The following is a 21,280-nucleotide window of genomic DNA, read 5'->3' as shown; positions in this document are numbered from 1 at the left end:
AGTGTTGGAGTCAACGAGGCATGACATATCATAATGCCTTGACAATACGGAAAGCCAGCATCTGTGGAGGCTACCAGCCATTCCCATATATTTCCAGCTAGTTGAGTGGTTACACTATCACCATGAAAGAAAATGTATCTGCACCATTAACAGAACATGATCACTTAATTTTTTCACAGACTTTATTGTGTTTAGCAGATGAATTCCCTCATGATCTCTGCACTCTAGAACCTCCAGGTAATATCTGTCAGACTTTCCTTGTTCATTAAGGAAAAGAGGGCACACAGATAGCTGCAAAGAAGAGAGCAGTATACATGAGTGAGACAGGAAAAAAGAATTACTTTTGAATGCATTATGGGAACAGCAGTGATCAATGTCTTATAAATAATTACTACTAAAAACAGTCTTGATCACGATTTATTTAACAAGGTGACCGGTTTCGACCACTACTGTGGTCATCTTCAGACCATTGAGTAGGAACCTCTTTCTGTTAGAGAATCACTACTAGTGATTCTCTAACAGAAAGAGGTTCCTACTCAATGGTCTGAAGATGACCACAGTAGTGGTCGAAACCGGTCACCTTGTTAAATAAATCGTGATCAAGACTGTTTTTAGTAGTAATTAGGAAAAAAGAAGATTACGATTTATCATCAGTTCAATGATCAGTCAATTAGAAACAGAGCACAAACCTAAATGTGTAAGTTGGTTGTTTGCTTTCAAAAGAAGCATTCGCTCAAAGCAGTTCAGGAAAATCAATGGAAATTTAAATATGGATGGCCAGACTGGAATGCAAATGCTATCCTGTCGAATATGAGTCCAGTATCTTACTATAGTAAAACAAGCTTTGCCATTCTCATGCACTGTCGGTACTACATAGGGCTTTATATTCTGTACAGATCATTTACCAAAGTAAAAGTGACCTTTTTTCTGCCAAGTAATAGGTAGTCCCCATATGGGCCAAGAATGGCTTTATTGTGCATTTCAAAGCAGAAAGACACTATGACATGACATCTACTATTACGTGGACATTAATGTGGCAGTTTTAGGTGAGGTTGTGTTTTGACTATGATTGTGTAAGATGTTGCTTGGGGGGGGTCTCAACTAACACATTTATGACACTGCCAAACTAAGCAAGCAATTGTGTGGTAGCTGTTAGGAAACACTGGTTTGCTTTGGGTAGTGCATTGATCAGCATTTTCTTTTCTTATTTTTAAATGGGTGAAGAGAATATTTGTGGTCCAATCACAACAGATAAGATCAATAATCCATATGACAATTTATCAGTTTTCATTTTGCACAAATGGTGGCTACCAGTCCAGTGAGGAGGTTGTGCGGTTTGTTCCCCTGCACATCTCCTAGCTCACATTTGGTAATGGAAGTTCTCGTTTGTTTACACTTGACTGCCACATTAGTCCACACTACACATAATGGCTACTACAAAGCTTCACAAAGTATTGTTATCGTTAGATCCATAGGTTTGGTACCTGTGGATCAGAAACACTAGCAGGCCAACTCTTTTACACAGATTCAAAAAGAGAGCTCAGAAAACAAGATATATTCAGGAAATTGTGGAGTTGTGATGCTTCCATGGAAGCACCAACTAAATGAGCCTTAAAACACTGTGGTCAATGGTAAATGTAAGGTTCAACATGACAGCAACTTGGCATAAAACAACAATGGTTACAAACATATTGGTATCTCAAAATAGTTCTAGATAGGTTAAGCACGAAGTCAAATGGAAAAAAATATAAGTGTATTAAAAAGAAATCAGAAAACAAGCTCTAGAAATGACTTGTGTTTTGTCCAATCCACCTATCGTGTGGAAAGCAAAAAATGTCTAGACCAAGTGGGTCAGACACTTTTCTTTTCTATCTTCTGGAAAAATTCTTGTACAGACTTCACAAGAATGGGTAGCTTTGAGATTCTTATCAATTTGATGTGAGGGTGGATTGACAAGCTTGGTAAAACATATATTTTTTAACAGCATAACAATGTACTTAACATAATGATCAATGAACATAATGCATTTGGTCAATGAGATACAAACTTTATGCATTTAGAAAATAGTGTGTCTCACAACTATAAATTCATTTACAGCACTCTTAAATTCTTCATCTGAGAAAATCTTCTTCGTGCCAAATCATTTTTTTGGGGTTAGGAAAGCGTTACATTAAATCAAATGAGGGATACTTGGATATTATTTCTAAGATGAACTGGTGCACTTCTGTCATTACAACATTCAATGTGTGAGCAGGCACATTTCTGTTGTGCAAGAGCATTTTCTTGCACATTAATACTGATTTTACTGCTTCAACTCATAACATAAATGGTAAAACAATGTTGCATAACAACAGCCAGTCACTGTTTTATACTTCTCAAATTAGTCAGTCATGATAACAGTCAATAACTTCCTATGTTACAAGAACAGTCTACCATCACTTTTTCACTGACAAAATGGTTTCCACTTTTTTCTGTGCATTATCACCAACTCCAAACTTGCAGTTCTGTCTACAGAAGTACTGCTCAAAGTGCTCCATGAAGAAATTTGCGACTGCTGGAGGCAGTGGTGATCCCATGGCTGTGCCATCCGTCATCCCATAATATTCATCGCAGTACAAAAAAGTACGTTGTCGTTACGACACGAGTGCCACATTGGGTCTATCTGATTGGCTACTGATGATGTCATCATGCCTATATAAGCGAGAAACCATAGCAGCCTTGACAGTCAGTGAACTCCTGAAGACGATGGCGGAGATGGTCATCGAAAGTTCGAGGATTTTATTCGAATTGACATGGCTTGAAAACCGAGAACGTTTTATTCATGTATGCCATCGTGAAAGACTCCAAGGACAAACAGTCACATTTAGCAAAATTTCGTACTGCTTTGTAGAAAATTGTCAGGTTTATCAATTCACTTTCTAAGACTTCATATGGTCTCATCATTTAATCAAAAGAATATTTATTTAATAACATATATTACAATACTAACGCATTAGCAAGGACAAGTGAATCTGCCTTGGTTTAGGCAATATTGATTTGCTCACTCATCCCAAAGTCTTTCATAATTTTCCACAGTCACAAAAATATGAGTTCATACTTACAGATAAGTCCTGAGCAAAAAGACATTCAGCCCAAAAGCGTTCAATTTTCACCATATGACATAAGCAGTTTATTGCAGATGCACGGACATAACTTTCTGCATCATCTATTGACATTGCTACAACCAAACCAATTAACTCATGTTCCAACAGATGATCCTGGAAAACTGGGAATTCTGCAACACATAACAGAGATGTCTCTATTAGCAATAAACATGCAAGTACATCAAACAGATATATGGCAAAAATGTTAATTTAAGGTGACATTTAAATACATGTAATCAAGAGAAAAACAAACATACATAGTGCTATTAATATTTTGTATAGATGGTGTTGTGATCTTCAGTCCAAAGATTGGTTTAATCCAGGTCTCCAAACTAGTCTATTCTGTTTTAAACCTCTTCATCTCTATATAACCACTGCAACCTAAATGCACTTGAACCTGCTTAATGTAGTTAAGTCTTGCCCTCCCACTACAGTTTTTACCAATCACCCTTCCTTCCATCACCAAACTGACTATTCCTTTGATGCCGCAGTATGTGTACTATCGACTGATCATTTCTTTAGTCAAACTGTACCACATCATTCCTTTTTCCCCCATTCAAACCTTTAATAAGGCTTAAGTCTATGGAAGTGGAGACTATCAACTGAATGAGTTTTATTGCTTCACAACAGGCAGCAGTATGCCCTCAACTATGCCCCTGAGCCACAAGATGGAGTATTTACAGTTCACAAAAGGACACTGCCTGCCAAGGCAAAGCCACTAATGCTAGACAGAAAACAATGGACCAGTCAACATGCCAACCAAGGTCGCTGTCGCCTGAGCTAGCTGCACTGCCAAACTTTATGAACCGACTCTTGTACAATTTATCAGGCCATTACTGTGCACACCAGCCAGCTCCAGTGCCCAGTTATGCTTATCTGGCAAACTTAGGCATTAGACATCTCAACCATCAGTAGTGTAACATGAAATTATGGACTCTCCTTGCTGGTCACGCTGAGCTAGCTTATTCAGTTCTCCATTACACAAAATTAATCTGTGAAGTACTCTTCCAAGTTGCCCATTAGCAGCAGTACATTTTTTGTTAATAAACAGAAGTAAGTTTATTGTTGCTGGGATGCAGTAGAATCAGTGCTTCTTCATTAGTTACTCACCCAATCTTCAACATTATACTATAGCAACACATATAAAAATTTCTACTCTCTTCTTGTCTGCACCATTTATCAGCCATATTTCACTTGTGTGTACGGCAGTGCTCAAGACAAATACCTTCATTATGTTCAACTGATCTTTCAAGTCATTTGTTGTCTCTAGCAGAATCACAATGTCACTGCCAAATCTCACTTTTTATTCCTTCTACCTGAACTTTAATTCTGTTTCTAAATATCTCTTCAGTTTCCTTTATTGCTTACTCTACACCAGGCTGATTAACACTGGGGTAAGCTACAACCCTGTCTCACTCCAATCTCAACTACTACCTCCCTTTCATGTCCTTCAACTTTTATAAATGCAGTCTGTTTTCTGTACAAGCTGAAGGATAATCTTTCACTTCCTGTGTTTTTCCCTGCCACCTTCACAATTTCTATTCCAGACTAGATTATTAAAAGCTTTCTTCCAAATCAACAAATGCTATCAATGTACATTTGCCTTTCTTTGTCCTATATTCTAAGTTAAGTTGTACAGTCAGTATCGCCTCGCATGTTACTATATTTCTCTGGAACCCACACTGTTCCTCTCTGAAGTCAGCTTCTACTAGTCTTACCATTCTTCTCTAAATTATTTGTGTTAAATAATTCACAACTGTGTCTTATCAACTCATAATATGATAATATTCACTTCTGTCAGCACTTGCTTTCTTTGTAATCAAGTTTATTACATTCTTCTTGAGGTCTGAGCGTATACTTTGCCTTCCTCATATATCTTGCATATATTGTGGAATAGTTTTGTCATGCTATGTTCTCCCAATGATTTCAGTAATTCTGAGGGAATGTTGATTACACCAGGTGTCTTGTTTTGACTTAAGTCTTTAAATGCTCTGTCAAATACTTCTTGAAGTATATCTCCCATCTAATCCTCATCTACTTCCACTTTCTGTTCCATAATATAGACTTCAATGTTATTTCCTCTGAATAGGCCTTCTATACATTCCTTCAATCTTGCACCATTGTTTTCTGTTTCTTAGTATTAGTTAACCTCTGAGCTCTTGATAGTCATACAGCTCTTTTTCTATTCTCCAAAAGTCTCTCTAATTTTTCTATAGGAAGAATCTATCAATCCCACAGTCATGAATGCTTCTACAGCTTTGCATTTCTCCTCTAGCCATTCCTGCTTTCCCATTTTTTTAGGCACTTGGAGTTCCTTTGGACTGCTTTATTTTTACAAACTCTCCTTTCACCAGTTAAATTCAATATCTTCTATCATATCCCAGGATTTCTACTCAACCTTATCTTTTTTCCTATTCAATTCCTTGTAGCATTCACTATTTCATCTCTGAAAGCAACCCCTTTATCTTCTATAGTGTTCCTTTCCCCTGTTCAGATCACCCATTGCCTTATGGTCCATTTGAAACTTACAGTAACCATTACTTCTTTCAATTTATACAGGTCGTATCTACTTTCATGAGTCTTAAACCAAGAATTTGCAATGATTAAATTGCTCCTTATGCAAAATTCTACCGGGCTATTTCCCCTCTCATTTCTTTTCCCCCATTCCATGTTCTGCTAATATTTTTTCTTCTCTTCCTATTTTCTAGTGTCAAATTCAATAATACTATCACAATTAAATTTTTATCTCCCTTAATGATCTGAATAGTTTTGTTTATCTTATCAATCTCATCATCGTCCATGGAGCTAGTAGGCATACCGACATTAACTACTGTCAATATAGCAGATTCAATAAATAATGTTCTGTTCAAAAAGCTTTAATAAAGGAAGTTAGTTATATTTCCATAATTAACTTGTAAAAGAAGGTTTCTCTCTTAAATGCAACAAACACATTTACAATAAGTATTGTTGCTACAAAAAGATAACGTCACAGAGTGCTACAAGCATGCTAACAGAAATGATTACATTAGCCATTTTAATATTTTATACGGACCCTGAATAGGATCTTCTACATGTGTGTAATTACAGATCTTTGCTAATAGGTAGAAACATTTAGCATGAAGTAATTTTTTATGTAATAATTAATTTAATTTACTTGTATACACTATTATTAACTCTATCTACACCACAAATACAGATTGTTTCAGGAGGAACAATAAATGTTTAAGAAGGGAATAGCATAGACTAATTCAAATAAATATTCCACACAATGCGTCCAGTTTTCATCAATTACAGAAATACAGCTGTTACAACACAACTCAAACAAATATTCAAGGGTGGTGTTAAATAGTGGGAAATGATTAAGTTCTAAGTTGATTTTCATAAATTCCAACTTTGACTCTGAAGCTCTTTCGATTTCTCTTGACAACACCACATATAGTTCATCTGAAGGTCACCTTGGCATTCTTTTATGAGGGTAGCACTAGTCATAATCCGAACAATCAATTTTTTTCTTGTATTTACTTTTTCTTAGCAGACTTCGCCTTTCACCCATGTCATCATGCAAACCTAAGTGGTTGAGAAACATAACCATTTCTGCCAATCCATCTTCTGGATTGATTTATTTATTTATTGCAGGATTTCATGTTCAGACGATGCGTCAACTGACAACTAGAATGTGCAGAGGCCCCCGTCACACATCATGCTGGAGGAACATACCCACATCTGTAGCCCAAGGCACCTCTTACAGTAACGCTGGAAGCTCATTTTGAAGAAAGTCTAGATGACGGGGTACTGTAAGACGACATAGTAACACAAGTCCAATCAACTGACTGTTTATCATACGACACCAAATATTTAAGGAAGTGTGTTCACACATAAAGTGCACCATATTCTTGTATGCGGAATATCACTACCTATGGAAATCCTGTGTGCAACCAAGTCCTCTACTTCATCCACACTCTGTTCATTGCATGTTTAGTGAAAGGTAACTGCTGGGCACTGCAGAGTTCCATTCAGTTTTGTGGGAACATAAGTACTCTTGACTCTAGTACTCTTTGGTTAGGAAATGGTCTACCATATTTTCTAGAAGCAGTAGCATTATTAAACCTGCACACAATTACCATGTCACCATACTCAGCATTTGTAAATATGTGCAGCATGCTTAAACAATACATTAGAATTGGTCAACATATCACCATCAACAGTTAAAAAGTTTAATTGTGAATGGTCAAGCAAAACTTCACAAACTGGTCTTCAAAACAAAAATAACAGTCAATAAAAACCCACAGCAGCTGGAGTATCAATACTCATCTCTGTAACCAACTGTAGCTCTGTAAGAAAAATTGGACACATTTTATATAGAATGTTTTATATTATCAGATACTAAAATACTTACTATTCCTCCTGAGACAACCTACATACAAAAGAACTCTGGAAGCAAAAATCACTAGTATGCAAACCTATAAAGCATCCACCACCTCATAAAACAAATGACCAGCCACATACACGAAACCAGGCCTCCTTAGTAGTTATGTCTGATGAATGAGATATTAGTGACTCAGTAAAATTTAAATGCAGTTCCTTGAGAGCATTATAGCTTACCACTGAATTTATAAAATGCTGTAGAGAATCAGTCAAGAAATTCTCTATCTAAGGTGCGGCCCCTTTTGTCTTTGATTTACACACAATCATATATTTTTTTAATGCCACCTGGGAAAAACAGTGGAGGCCAATGAAGTGGGAGACTATATATGTTAAGCATCCATATGTGAAACTTTTTCAGTCTGTCTGAATTCATTTTTAAATTACAGTATAATCAGGCACTCTGATTCTCACACATACTGATTTCAGATATTGTGACGACGTTCCGCAGCACCTCAAGGGCAGAGTCTCGTACCTCCCAGTTGACATCATGTAAGCGTTGCCTCACAACTGGTCCAAGATTATTTATTGAACTGTCCTTCACAGGGACCACTAAAAGTGCCAGATTTGGAGGCATGAAGGACACTAAAACTTCTCCCATAAGCTTCAGGGCCTGAACTGCATCCTATAAATGACACAGCAAGTTATTATTGGATTACTACTTTAAAACAGCCTGAAATGTCTACAAAATAAAGTCTTTAATTTTAAGCAGAATGAATATTTTTAAAAGCCTCACAATCCACTTTAAATGTAACCTAATGGGCCTCCACAAATTAAACTTTTCTGTCAGAAGTGGCTGTTGTGATTGTTTGTGTAATCCATTAAGTCTGTCAGATTAATGTATTAAATGACACTCTGTTTATATATCATTTATTTTCATGAACGGGCAGTATACAAGCCTTAGTCCTCATGCACAACAACAATTTACAATGGAGAAATGGCAGATAAAGATCTATAAATGCTAAGCAAAAGAAGACAATTTAATAGCAAGAGATTATGATTGTGAGAAAAGAAACAAGTAAAAATGTGGTATGAGATGTGAAAAGAGGACAATCAAAACAAAGAAAGAAATAAAGCAATAAATTAGAGTGAGAAAAGGAAGATAGTGCATGTGAAGAGCAAAAAAAAAGATGTATGGGGAGGAGTGGGAATGAAGAAAGAAACCCCGCACATCATATCCTTGAGAGGAAATGTCCTGAGGGAGAGGTCCAAGGAAAGAGAATGTTTGAACAATGATTATGGTCAGAGATAAGCAATGATCAAGGTGTGTAGGGGAGTGAGTTTGAGCGAATGAATGTAGAAAGTTGTGTGTGGTGTGAGTTATTTTTTTGAATCATTTTGTAAGTCCCTCCTTTTGTCGTAATCAATCCATTTTCATCTGACTTCCACATAGATCTCAACGATTAATTGTCTCACTTCAATTTGGTGGTATATTTTGTCATTCCTGATGCCATCCCTCCTTGTTTTCTGAACCACAATTTGTAATTTACTAAAATTTCTGCCTATTTACACATATTTTTTGACTGCATGGCTTCTGTGTAGTGCCTGCTAAAATTTAAAAGAATTCTATTAATTCCAATGAGCTATCTGTTCTGTCATATCAATACCATAGAACTTTTGTTCCTGTTGTTGTTTTTTAAGATGATTGTACTCCAAAAGTTCGGTATTAATTTTACCTTGCACAAAGAACAGAAAGTTCTAAATGGTAATCCAGTTATAACATCTTAATGCTAAAATTTTAAGGTACTCTCAATACAAAAACTCTAAGGAAATACAGGAAAAAGAGTACAGTTTCCACATCTGTTGTAAACATTTTGTTATTTTATTCATAGCTGTTATTTTTCAGCAACTGTAGTACATATTTCAGAATAAAATCCAGACATCATTGGCAAACATATTTTTATGTCAATTTACCAGTTTCAATTTGTCATGTTCAGAACCCTACAAAATTAGTGATATCATAAATCTTTAGTGCTTAGTTATACATTTATGTAAATTATAAGAAGGGTATTACTTATTTAGTACTGATTTAACAGATGTCAATCTCTTCTTCACAGAAGCATAATGCCATGATATGTCAAAAAATGTCTATGTGGTTATGTGATTACTGTAAACACATATTGACAGACTAATAATTTACAGTAACTGAATCATATCTATATACATTTCAAGCTGTTGTATTAGCAGCAACAACATATATCAAAGCACATAAAGAGTATTATTAAGGTACATAAGGAAGTTATATACCATATATTTGAAACAACATGGCACACAGATCTAACACACAAAAGAAATTAGCACTTTTCACATTATATAAGAGGTGCTTTGCATTCAAGATAGTGTCTATTTTTAAAGGAAGTTGATCATTCAACAAATCTTTTGAATTTACATGAAAATCTTTACATACTTCAAATTATTCTAAAAGGATCATTTTATACACCTTGTCAACTATGTGCAAAATCTCCATGTTAAGCACGGATGGAGGAGGAAGAGGATGTTTCTCATTTTTAAGGTGTTCTGCAAAAGTTGACTTATATGAATTCTCATCATCTTTGTTGACCAAGTGTTAAGATGGCAGGTCTTAAGGACCCCTCCTATCTGTCCTACAAATAAAGTCACACACATATACTACATTGTATTTCATATATCCCAGATTTGACGAATTTGTCAGTGGGAGATTTCTCATTATTTATAAAAAGCAACTGTGTTCTTCACCACCAATAATGTCACCCAGTTGCTCTAAACCAATATTAAGTTTCTGTAGTACCTTTCTTATACTTTACATAAATGTATAACCAAGGCCTAAAGATTTATAATGTCCCTAATTTTGCAGGCTTCTGACGATGACAAATTAGTCAAAACCAGTAAAATGAAACCAAAAAAAAAAAAAAATTTACAACTGATGACTGAATTTTATTCTGAAACAAACATTTTGTACTAATGATTTAAAAAATGAAGTTGCTAATCTTTTCAGCTGAGTGTGTGCTCCTTAAAGTTAAATGCCCAAAGTCTCTGATTGCAGAATGAATGTTTTAACAGGAACAGGAGACATTCTGGATGCTTCTGTTTAACATAAGAGGTGAAATACATGGTTCTTCTTTCAGTTGTTAGCTTCTTAAAACATCTTTTTGCTCACTGTAAGATCAGTGTGAACCTTTTACAATTTCAGTTTTGACTGTATCATCATTTTAAGGTGGAAGACAAAAGCATAAACAAACATTTCACACCATAATCGAGCACATTTTGGAACTTTCTTATATTTATTTAATCTTCACCATGTCTCTGTAACATCACATTTCAAAAGCTCCTATTCTCTTCTTGGCTGTACTGTAAACTGTCCATGTATCATTTCTACATATATCTACATTACACACAAATATTTTCAGAACAGATTCCTTAACTCTCAAATTCATCTTTCCTTCTTCAGCAAAGTTTTCTTGCTATTGCCAGTTGATATCAAACATCATTTTATGCTCTCATTTTATTTCTGCTGTCATTAGTTATTATACGAAGAAAACAGCAAAACGCTCCTACTATGTCCAGCATCTCAATTCCTAATCTAATTCCTCCAGCTATCCCTTTTCATACCATTACTCTTGTTTTACTTTTACTGTCTCCTTTAAAGATATTACTCATGCCTTTCAACTGATCTTTCAAATATTTCACTATCTGTAACACAATGACAATGTCACTGGCAAACTTAGTTTTATTTTTTCTTCTCAAACTTTAGTTACATTTTGGTTTCCTTTTCTGCTTGCCCCATGTACAAATACTGATTAAAAGGAGAGATAGTCTGCAACCTGTCTCACTCTCTTCCCAAATATTGCTCCCTTTCAAGTCCTAAGCATCTTATATTATCAATCTAAAGACACAAAATAAAAGAAAAACTGTGATGGATTATTAAATACATAATACAGATGGAGGAGAGTTAATCTATAATAACATGCAATACCCCACTGCACACACCGAGTTACATAACAACAGTGATGTCAGTTCTTATACTCCATTCAAAGTTACTTAAGGACTGCGACTTTGACAGGAGCGCACAGATATGTGGAGCAGAGTTGCCACAGAACAAACACATGCTCTTAAATTTCGTTCAAATAGCTCAAAAACACAAACTACTTGATGTACAAAGATGGAATTAGCAACAGTGTGTTTTGGAAGAGTTTGTTTTCATTTTAGTTTTATTTAGGGCAAAGATTTTTAACACAATAAATGGAAAGGATACAAAACAGCATTTCCTGGTGATGTCACCAAGTTTTCAACATATGGGTAACTTTTTTGTTATCAAATTTAGATGAACACATTATGCAAACAAAATATTAAAAATTCATCAGATTTTCAACTGCTCCAAGTTGGATCTCTGTCAGAAAATACTAACATGAGAAAATTTGAGTTAAAAGTCATGCTTAATCCTCTGCATCAAGAGCTAAGCAGTTGACCACTTAGTTTCATTACAAGAAACAGTACACTATGGTGATAATTAACTTGTTATTTTAAATTCTGATCATACTTTTTACTTATTTCTAACACAACATCAAAACATTTATGTCAATAGCAGTGAGGAAGTTTGTCTAATTGGTTTGGAAGAAAGTAGAATAGTGATATGAAAACACACTATCTCAATAGAGCAGCAATCATACTGCATACAACTAGAGAGAGACTTCTTTTGTGTGTTAACGACTGTGTTCCTAAGAGGAACTTTTATTCAGACTCAAAACCTAGGGGGGGAAAAACAATTTTACTGTGCAGGTAGTTAACACTGGAACTGCCGATGGGACATTTTTGCCCCACAGCACAAGTTTTGCTCATCTCCTCCTCCTAATGTTTTAGGACATGGACGAAACTCCATGAATTTTAATATTTCATGGCCCATTTTATTTCGAAAAAGAAATCAACATCGTCAATTCCATAGTTTTTGAGAAAAAATAAAACACCTAGAACCATTTACGGAGCATTTTTGTCGCATTGAATAGCCTAGGCCTACCAATGGCTACACATTATTGGTAGCCTTTCTTGTGTCTGGTGCTGCAATGCAGATATCAAACTAAGTGCAGTCTCTTTTACCAATAAAAGAAACAGATACATGACTTCTCCTCCCAGTCTCACGAATGACCAGATATTAGTTTTGATGAATAATACTGAAGAAGCTGAATCTGGAGAATATAGAGATAGTAATTTGATTTTCACTGCGATACAAAACAAAGTAAAGCAGGGAACCCAGATGAGTCACAGGGCAGCAACGAAGATTCTGATTAATCCCCATGTGTACATAGTAATGTAGAAGGAAAGAAGTAAAAAATTTCTGAGGTCGTATATTGTTTTACTGACGAACCTGTTCTCAAACACATTCACAAATGCAATAAAACAGAAGCACATACAACATTGTGAGGTGAAGTATTGTCATTACTGTGAAAACAACTTGATGCATTGCTTGGTATTCTGTATGGTAGACATGTTTCTGAATCAGAAGGAATAGAAGTGGAATTTCCTTGGTCACAGATATGGAGAGTACAGTTTTGCAAGCCTGTGATGTCACATAATCACTTAACAGAAACTATAATGTACTTTATGTTTGATATCTGTTTGTTATCGTTGAAACAACTAAAAAATGATAAGCCTGCTCTTGTCAAAACATATGCAAGAGAGTCATAGCAAATTGTCAAAACATTCCTTGTTCCTATATTTGTGTTCATGAGCAGTAGTTCCCAACCAAGTGAAGATGTCAGGTCACTCACTTCATGGCTTTAAAACCTTACAAGTATGGGCAGAAATACTGGTTAGCTGTAGATAAAGATTCCAAATGTATGCTAAATGTTTTCTCATGTCATGTTAAAGATGAAATTTGTCCTGATAGTGCACATCTTAGTGACATTGTTGTAAAGAAACTTGTATGCCCATACCTAAATAAGGGAAGAAATTTTACAGATGATAACAGCTGTGTCATCCAAACAAGACACAGCCAGGACAAAAGTAGCACAGGAGCAAATATGCGAGCTGGTGCCAATGTCCTAGAGACTTGTCACTTGTGCGAGTTCCACCAGCGCCACAGGCAGCGCAGAGGATGAAGACATCAACTTTTCCACGACCAATTGCTGGCTGAGTACAATCCGCCAATGACCGTTCGACAATGGAGAAGCCTACGCAGAAGATAGAAGAGCAGCTCTCATCCAGGGCTGACTTAACACAGGGAACATCACTAGTGAACTGTTATAAGTGAACAGACAGTTATTGTAAATTGGCTTTGCTATGTACTGTGATGTTTATCTACAATTATTTGCACTTAGTCATTGGGAGCCTTTTTTGTGTTATATAACAAGCAGTGTTGCAGACTTCATTATTTCACTAGTCACAAAGATAAGTAAAACTTTTAACTCATTTGTGTGACTTTGTTACTAATTTGTTAGTGTGTTGTAGAACCTTTGTTTTCTATCATGTTACCCGACCCTGGGTCATAGCTGTGTAATAGTGGCAGGGAGAAATTGTCATAGCAGTATACTGCACCAGAAGCCATTTCACAAACTCACAAACTTGGCCTCCACAGCAGTAACGACAATGCCTTTACAAAACTGGCGATGAGGGTTTACAAAAATAACTTCTTCAGCTGAGTATTACTAGAATGAATCTGAAAGCAAACCCAACAATCTTGTTCATTACAATAAACAAAATCAGAAGGATAGTACCTGACTATATGAAGAAAGCTCGCGAGAAACTATGCAGAACTGTAGCTTTCAAAACCAACAATTTGACCCTCACACTGATCAAGCAAATTCAGGTGTGATTGTAGTAATCCTCAGTTCCTTGCAGCCAAATGTACAAATTGAAACTGACATGTACTCAAAGCCTGATGGTGACATGTTACAATAAAACTACATACACAGTAAATTATGTTGACCAGGTGGCTCACAAGAACTCACTGAAAGCTGGTGGAAGAATGTGACCTGTTCATATTTTTATAACATTCTAGATTTAGCAAGCATCAACGCCTGGGTAATCTACAGAGATATGAAAAAGATCAAAATAACAAGGTGACATCATCTTCTCATGCTCACAGTGGAAATTGCCAAAGCTTATAAAGAGATTAGGGCCAATTTACAAGAAATGTTTTGTTACAGTTTCCTAGCAGGCTGGGCAGATTGTAAAACTCTGTCTACAATCTACAATCTAGGTATTAAAAGGAACACATTCACTTACACAGCCTGTAATGTTTACCTTTAGGCAGTGTGTAGCAAAGTGTAGACCTCTCTTAGATTATGGTAACATAATGATTATATACTAGATATTCCTACTTATTTGTTGAATATGATTTGACTGTATTTCTATGAACAACTCAAAATTTCATTTTGTAATGATGAAGATTTCATGTATTTGGATATTTTAAGTTGGATTTGGAGAAAAAAATATCAAAATATTCCATGTTCGCAATTAACCAACCACTAGAGTGTCTATCTTTACAGAAAAACTCATATCACCCAATAAAAAAAGACTAAGAACAAGCTGTATATGCATTGACTAGAGGGGGCCATTTTTGTCCCAACTGTGTTTGTAAGGTGGACTGTGGTTATAAAGTGTTCAAAAATTCCAGCAGTTCTAGTGTTAAACAAACCACATATTCCAAACATTCAATTAAATCCGCCTCTGACAATGGACAAACTGTATTGACACTACTCTTGTTCTTATAATAGACGCTCAAAGCAACCATCACTGTTATTGTTTAATGATGTGATCATTTCGTCTACTGAATTTTTTCTAAATATCTTAATTCTCACAATAATAAAATACTCCAGGCTATTATGCCATGTTTGAAGGTATTACACTTTAAAATGCGACGTTTCATCCCCATCTGCGGAGGACATTTTTAAGGGGGATCGTAGCTTTGTTGAATGTCTGATTCACACCTCAGTAGAGAGCCAGGGTGTGAATCGGAAAGTCAACGAAGCTGCGCTCCCCCTTGAAAATGCCCCAGATGGGGACGAAACATGGAGTTTTTGAAGTGAAATCCCTTCGACCACAGCATAATAGCCTGGAATATTGTATTAACTGTGAAAATTTTGGCCTTGAAAGATTATATTTTACCATTTAATTCTGCAATGCTTCCTGCATGATGCTCTACATATATTTGTAGCTTTCTTCTTGTCTTCAAGGCTGACTTTCTAACAGTTTTGTTCAGTTGCAGACAGTAAATTTTGTTTACTATTCCTGGTAAAATAACCTACAACTTAGAGCTGCATCTATCTATTGGGTTGGGGTGAGAGTCTAATGACTATGCCCACAGGTTTCTGTCATCTCATGGGTTTCATATCTGGTGAATATGGAGAGATATGCTTTCCATAAGTTCCGCCTTTTTATGATTATCAGTTACCTTCATACAGCAATACTGAAGCCAATCGACCATCTCCTTCTTTACATTTTGCCATGGTAAGCATCTTGTCAATAACAATAGAAGCTTAGGAGCATTATCAAGAAGAACTGTTACCAGGATTCACATATTCAGTATTAGTAAGACTAAGAACTGGTTTTTTTTTCCATTTCTCCGTGCCAATATCCTGTTTTATTCACTAAAAAAACGCAGGAGAGAGTTCAATAGAAAAGCTTGTATGCAAAAGAATGAATCGTGGCATCTGTCCAGTCCTTCTTGAGAATGTGGTAAGAACTGTCCCATGTTTCATCAATCGCCACAATTTCACTGATATTTACCCCACGTCTGCCTCAAAATTGGCATCACCACATGCAGCGACCGTCCTGTATGTCTGTGACATCGGCATCTCGCACGACAGAACAGAGATGCGGGATGCCTTCATCACAGCAAGTGAAACAAAAGCAGATGTTTACAGGACAACCAAGGCCGCTGCTGGAGACAAAAACACAGCCAGAGGCTGCTGTCCAAGCACTGTGGATCAACAGAAGCACCGGAAGTCGCGATCAACAAGCATACTATTTTTCTACACCACTTACATGATCAAAAATAGTCACAGAAGATCCATCCACCAATTGGTCTTATAAGCCGGCACATCACCGGCCAGAAGGCAGTTTGACACGCTGCCCGGACTTGTAGAGATTTGCCATCCCGGCTGCAACATCCATGCGCCTCACCTGCTAGTTGCCGAATCGTCAGGAATGGTAGCTCTGGACTGTGACTCAAGAGTGTCATGTAACTATGGTCTGGCCTCCCTGGACAGCTTTGTGGTAATGCTGTGCTGACCACTCATTAGTAGTTTTGTTTCTGTCTTTTCTTTCATGGACTTTCTTGAGCGAGAGACTTGTGAGGGAAACATTTTATTTTGTTATTCTCTGTTATAAGATCCGAAGTGTTCTCCATACTTTATTTCTTGCTTAAATTGTGTTTTGCTTCGAGTACTTTGACGACATCAGCAATGTTCTTGTTTATTGTTTTTTTTTTCCAATCAAAACAGATTGAGGAATATCGTTCGTGTTTTGTCCCTGTTATTGGAGATACAGCACCACCCAGCTAAAACTTCTGTCTCCATCAATAGCTTATAGCCTCAGAAATATCCATTATAAAAATCCAGGTTGTGTACAACTGTAAAATAATGATGTGCAGCTGCATTTAAGACAACCTGCTTGCTTAAAGTGGTCAATAATTTTCTCTTTTGGATGCTCCTTTGCGCAATAACAATCATGAAAGTGACAAGATATTGCATCTTCAGCAAATTAATCCCCAGTCACAGACAATGCAGGCATATGGGTTCAGCACATTATGGACCATTTCTGAGGAGCCACGTTTATCGTAGATGTCATAATTTCTGCTCTGTTTGCACATCAGAAGTCGTGATTTTCCCATCAAATACTTTTCTGTTGCTCTAGAACATTGGAGGTCACTATTTTCCAATCTGAAACAGTGGGAGTCACGTTTTACATGTTTTCAAGTCCCACTCATGTACTTACACATACACCTTCTCATAGCAGCAATTTTGTAACCACATTCTCGAGCTTGGTGTGTGGGATCTTGCTTTAAGATATACAACACTCAGAAAATTTAACAGTAAGTTTATTCTGTTTTTATAATGTTGAATGCAATTTTCACATTTTCCGTATTATTTAAAAGTAAGTTTTTGGTTTTCTTGTTACATTCCTATAATTCTATCCTTACAACTATTCTAATTATAAAAAAAAGCCCTGTGATTCTGTACAGAAAAATGGAAAATTGTCCATACTTATAGGGTTAACCTCTCTCTGTAATCCACTTAGCCATACAATGATTTCCCATTATTTTCCAGTTTCCTCTTCTTTTCCACAGATTTTCTAGCAAATCTAGTTTACATTCAAGCCTATATATAACAGTTCTTTCGATCAACTTGTTAATGGAAAGAAACGGACCACATTTGAAGTTTTCCTTTGATAGAGTACACTGGTAATGAACAAACTATTTCTTTATTGGCCTCTTATGACAATATCCTAGCCAAGAGAGTGATGAACTTTCAGCTGAATAACATTTGACCAACAATTTTGTTGGCGTGGCCATCAACTGCAGAAAGTATATAAATATTCATTTTTAAAATTGAAACACCTTTTTCTTGCTGCAGTCTATATTTATTTATATTCCAGACGTGTTTTGATTGTAACATTAAGACATCTTCAGTGGGTTTAATCTGGAATAATACAGTAGAATTACTATTTACAGACACTCATTTTTCTGATCAATAAATGATTGACCACATGAAAAGAAATGCAGATTTTGGCCAGAAAAATGAATAACAGTAAGTAGCAATTTATTGACATAAAAATTGTGACATGAACTGTTTTCTAATCTGTAAGTACTGCATATAAAAACAAAACTGTATTATTCCAAATTAAATCCATCAATAATACCTTAATGTAAAAGAAGATATGATCCTGGAACATCAATAAATTTAAATTGCAGCAAGAGAAAGGTATTTTAATTTAAAAAAAGAACATTTGACCAACAACCTCTTGAAATTCTTCAGTACCACACAACAAACAACAGTAATGATACATAAAATATTAACCCTGCAACCATAAGAAATGAAGACATACAAAATCTCAGCCTGAAGCAAACTATCCCAAAGGACAATAAACTGCCTGAACCTGGAGCATAATGCAAGTGGTGAATGTTGGAGGGGAGGATGGTAGGGAGAGGGGGGGAGGGGGGAGGGGGGACTGTGGGTGGATGCTATGATACGGTTACAGATCTTGCAGGATACTGGATTACTGGATGAATGCTTGCCATGGCTCCTGATGGACTTCTCCTCCACCCCTCCCCCCACTCCACCCCCCCCACAATCACCCATATTGCATTCGTATCTGTCAATCCTAAACTAATTCTGAAGCTAATGTATAATTCAGCACATTTAGTTAATTAGAATTATTTCCCTTGGAAGCAATCCCTCAAAAATTTACAGATGAGACTTCATATGTTTGGATCCTACCATCCACTTGGTCTTTTAGAGTAATTAATCATAATATCAAGTACAATCTCTCTCTCTCTCTCTCTCTCTCTCTCTCTCTCTCTCTCTCTCTCTCTCTCTCTCTCTCCTGTTTTGTCATTTTTAGCATAACATTTCTGTTACTCCACACTCATTTATTTCAGTTATTTATCTTCTCTCTTTGAGCCTTCCTTTGACTTTTCTCTTACATACCCTTTGTGACATTTCCCTTATTTCTTAATGCTGCTTCTTCACAACTTGCCTCTCCTCTTATTTTTATCTGTTGCTACCCCTCCGTTTCTTATTCTAGGTAATTCTGGTTCCTTCTCTCATATTTGTTGGCTGTTCAACCTGAGAATTCTGATTTTTCATGTTTAAAAGTCACATCTGTTGCTATAATTTTCATTTTTGGTTTCCCTGTTATCCTGTCCAGCTGGGACTTCCTTGTCTCTTGATGACTTTCCTACGTTCTCAAGAGCAGTATCTGTTTTCTCGTAGTTCTCTTCTTGGCCTGACATGGTAACTACAAACTGCAAAAAGCTAGTATTTTAGTCACTTTTTGTTCAAGTGCATATTAGCTGCCATAGTATATACAGAAGTTCTCCTATGTTTCGTATGACTGAAGACATGATGAAACAAATAACACAGCCAAAAGTAACTAAAAATAAAACCCAAATGATTTGTAAAATTTTATTTTCTTTCAGTTCAAAGTAATATAGGTCTACTTAATGTTTAATGTAACTAAGAAAGAAAATAAGCTATCATAAGAAGTAAAGTACAGGCAAGCATTCATGAAGTTGATGAATCAGTTCAACATGTTTCACTGCTATTGCTATATATTACCAGATTCCCAGCTAATGGTACAAATTTTATTTTTATTTTATGTTTGCTTATTGCTATATATTACCAGATTCCCAGCTAATGGTACAAATTTTATTTTTATTTTATGTTTGCTTATTGTAGTTTACAATCACCCTACCATTGCTTCTAAAGCAGGTATTACACTATCGTACTTCTTTGCCATAGTTGATATGTCAAATATTTATGTCAAAGAAATTTGATGGTGTAATAGGGAACTTTGTCAAATCTCGCCTGTCGTCAAATAAATATGATCAAACCTAGGGCATCGCTGTAGATTTGATCATAAAAGTCACTTGTCTTCTGTTCACTGCAATATGAAATGTTACCACTTGGAGCACTAGCATCACTGCAGCATTCTGTCACCAGTAGTATGTTTGTAAACATAGCTGCAAAGTTTAATTCGTGTGTGCTGTCAACTACAAAATTAATAGAAATGTATGAAGCTGATGAAGCAGTTTACAACATGAGGCACGCTGAGTACAAAAATAGATTAAGAAGATTGGAGAGCTACAAAAAAATTGCAGAAGTCATTAGCCGTGAGATATAGCCAGGGTGCATGGCTGACAACATAAAAAAGAAAATTAATGGCCTCAGCACAAGCTACTCTCACGAGAAAGCGTAAGTACGTGTATATGGTGTCCCATTTATCTTGACCACCCTAAATAACTGTTTGTCCATACGAAAATTACAAAATGTTTCACGCAAATGTTCTTCAGCCATCCGGGGGGCATCAATCAGCATGATTGCCTTTGTTGTAGCTTTATTTTTTACAAAGATAGGAACAGCAGTATGACTTTTTAAATGGCACCCTGTATTTTTTATTGGGTAATTCATTTCCTCTCCTAATGACCTATTCAAAAATGTATCACAGTGTACCATTCACTGAAACACAACATCATTAATTACATAACACAACATTGACTTTGAGCCTGAGCTCACAAACTCGTCAACTTGCTGGAGTTGTCAGACAACAAATGAAAACCAAGTACAAACAGAACTGAAAATTGACTTTGACTCTATCGTACCACTGCCCAGGAGTAGAACATTCAAAGGCGCTCAAAGCGGTGACCCTGGACACTGATACACTGGTGCACTCATTGAATGAAAGAATTATTTACTGCTTCCAGAGTTGCTTGCTGACAATAATTATAAGCAAGCACGAAACGTTCCAGCATGTCCTCTGGATTTGTTGGAATATCGCGATAGACGTCGTCTTTAATACAACCCCAAAGAAAAAAGTCCAGAGTATTTAAATCAGGAGACCTAGCAGGCCAGGTAACTGTTTCTCTTCGACCAATCCATCTGGCAGGATACCTTCGGTTCAGAACATGACGTGCACGCAAGGCACGTGCTAGACATCCATCGTGTGGATACCACATAAGCATTCTGGTTCTTAGCAGCACTTCATCCAGAAAAGGAGGGAGTATTCATCTGAGGAAGTTGGCA

The 21,280-nt window shown here is 36.3% G+C and overlaps 1 protein-coding gene across 1 annotated transcript in view; it reads right to left on the bottom strand.

Moving 5' to 3' along the window:
- LOC126236277 (uncharacterized) overlaps positions 1-21,280 on the bottom strand; it is a 120,407-nt gene that overhangs the window by 33,585 nt on the left and 65,542 nt on the right. The window contains exons 6-7 of the mRNA XM_049945438.1: positions 7,986-8,190; positions 3,102-3,274 (exon numbers count right to left, since the gene is read on the bottom strand). Coding sequence (XP_049801395.1) covers positions 3,102-3,274; positions 7,986-8,190 — 378 coding nt within the window. The remainder of the gene's footprint in view (positions 1-3,101; positions 3,275-7,985; positions 8,191-21,280) is intronic.

This window comes from Schistocerca nitens, chromosome 2 (assembly GCF_023898315.1).
Source record: "Schistocerca nitens isolate TAMUIC-IGC-003100 chromosome 2, iqSchNite1.1, whole genome shotgun sequence".
In the NCBI taxonomy this organism is placed as follows: Eukaryota; Metazoa; Arthropoda; class Insecta; order Orthoptera; family Acrididae; genus Schistocerca; species Schistocerca nitens.
This window is presented reverse-complemented; position numbering and strand designations above follow the sequence as displayed.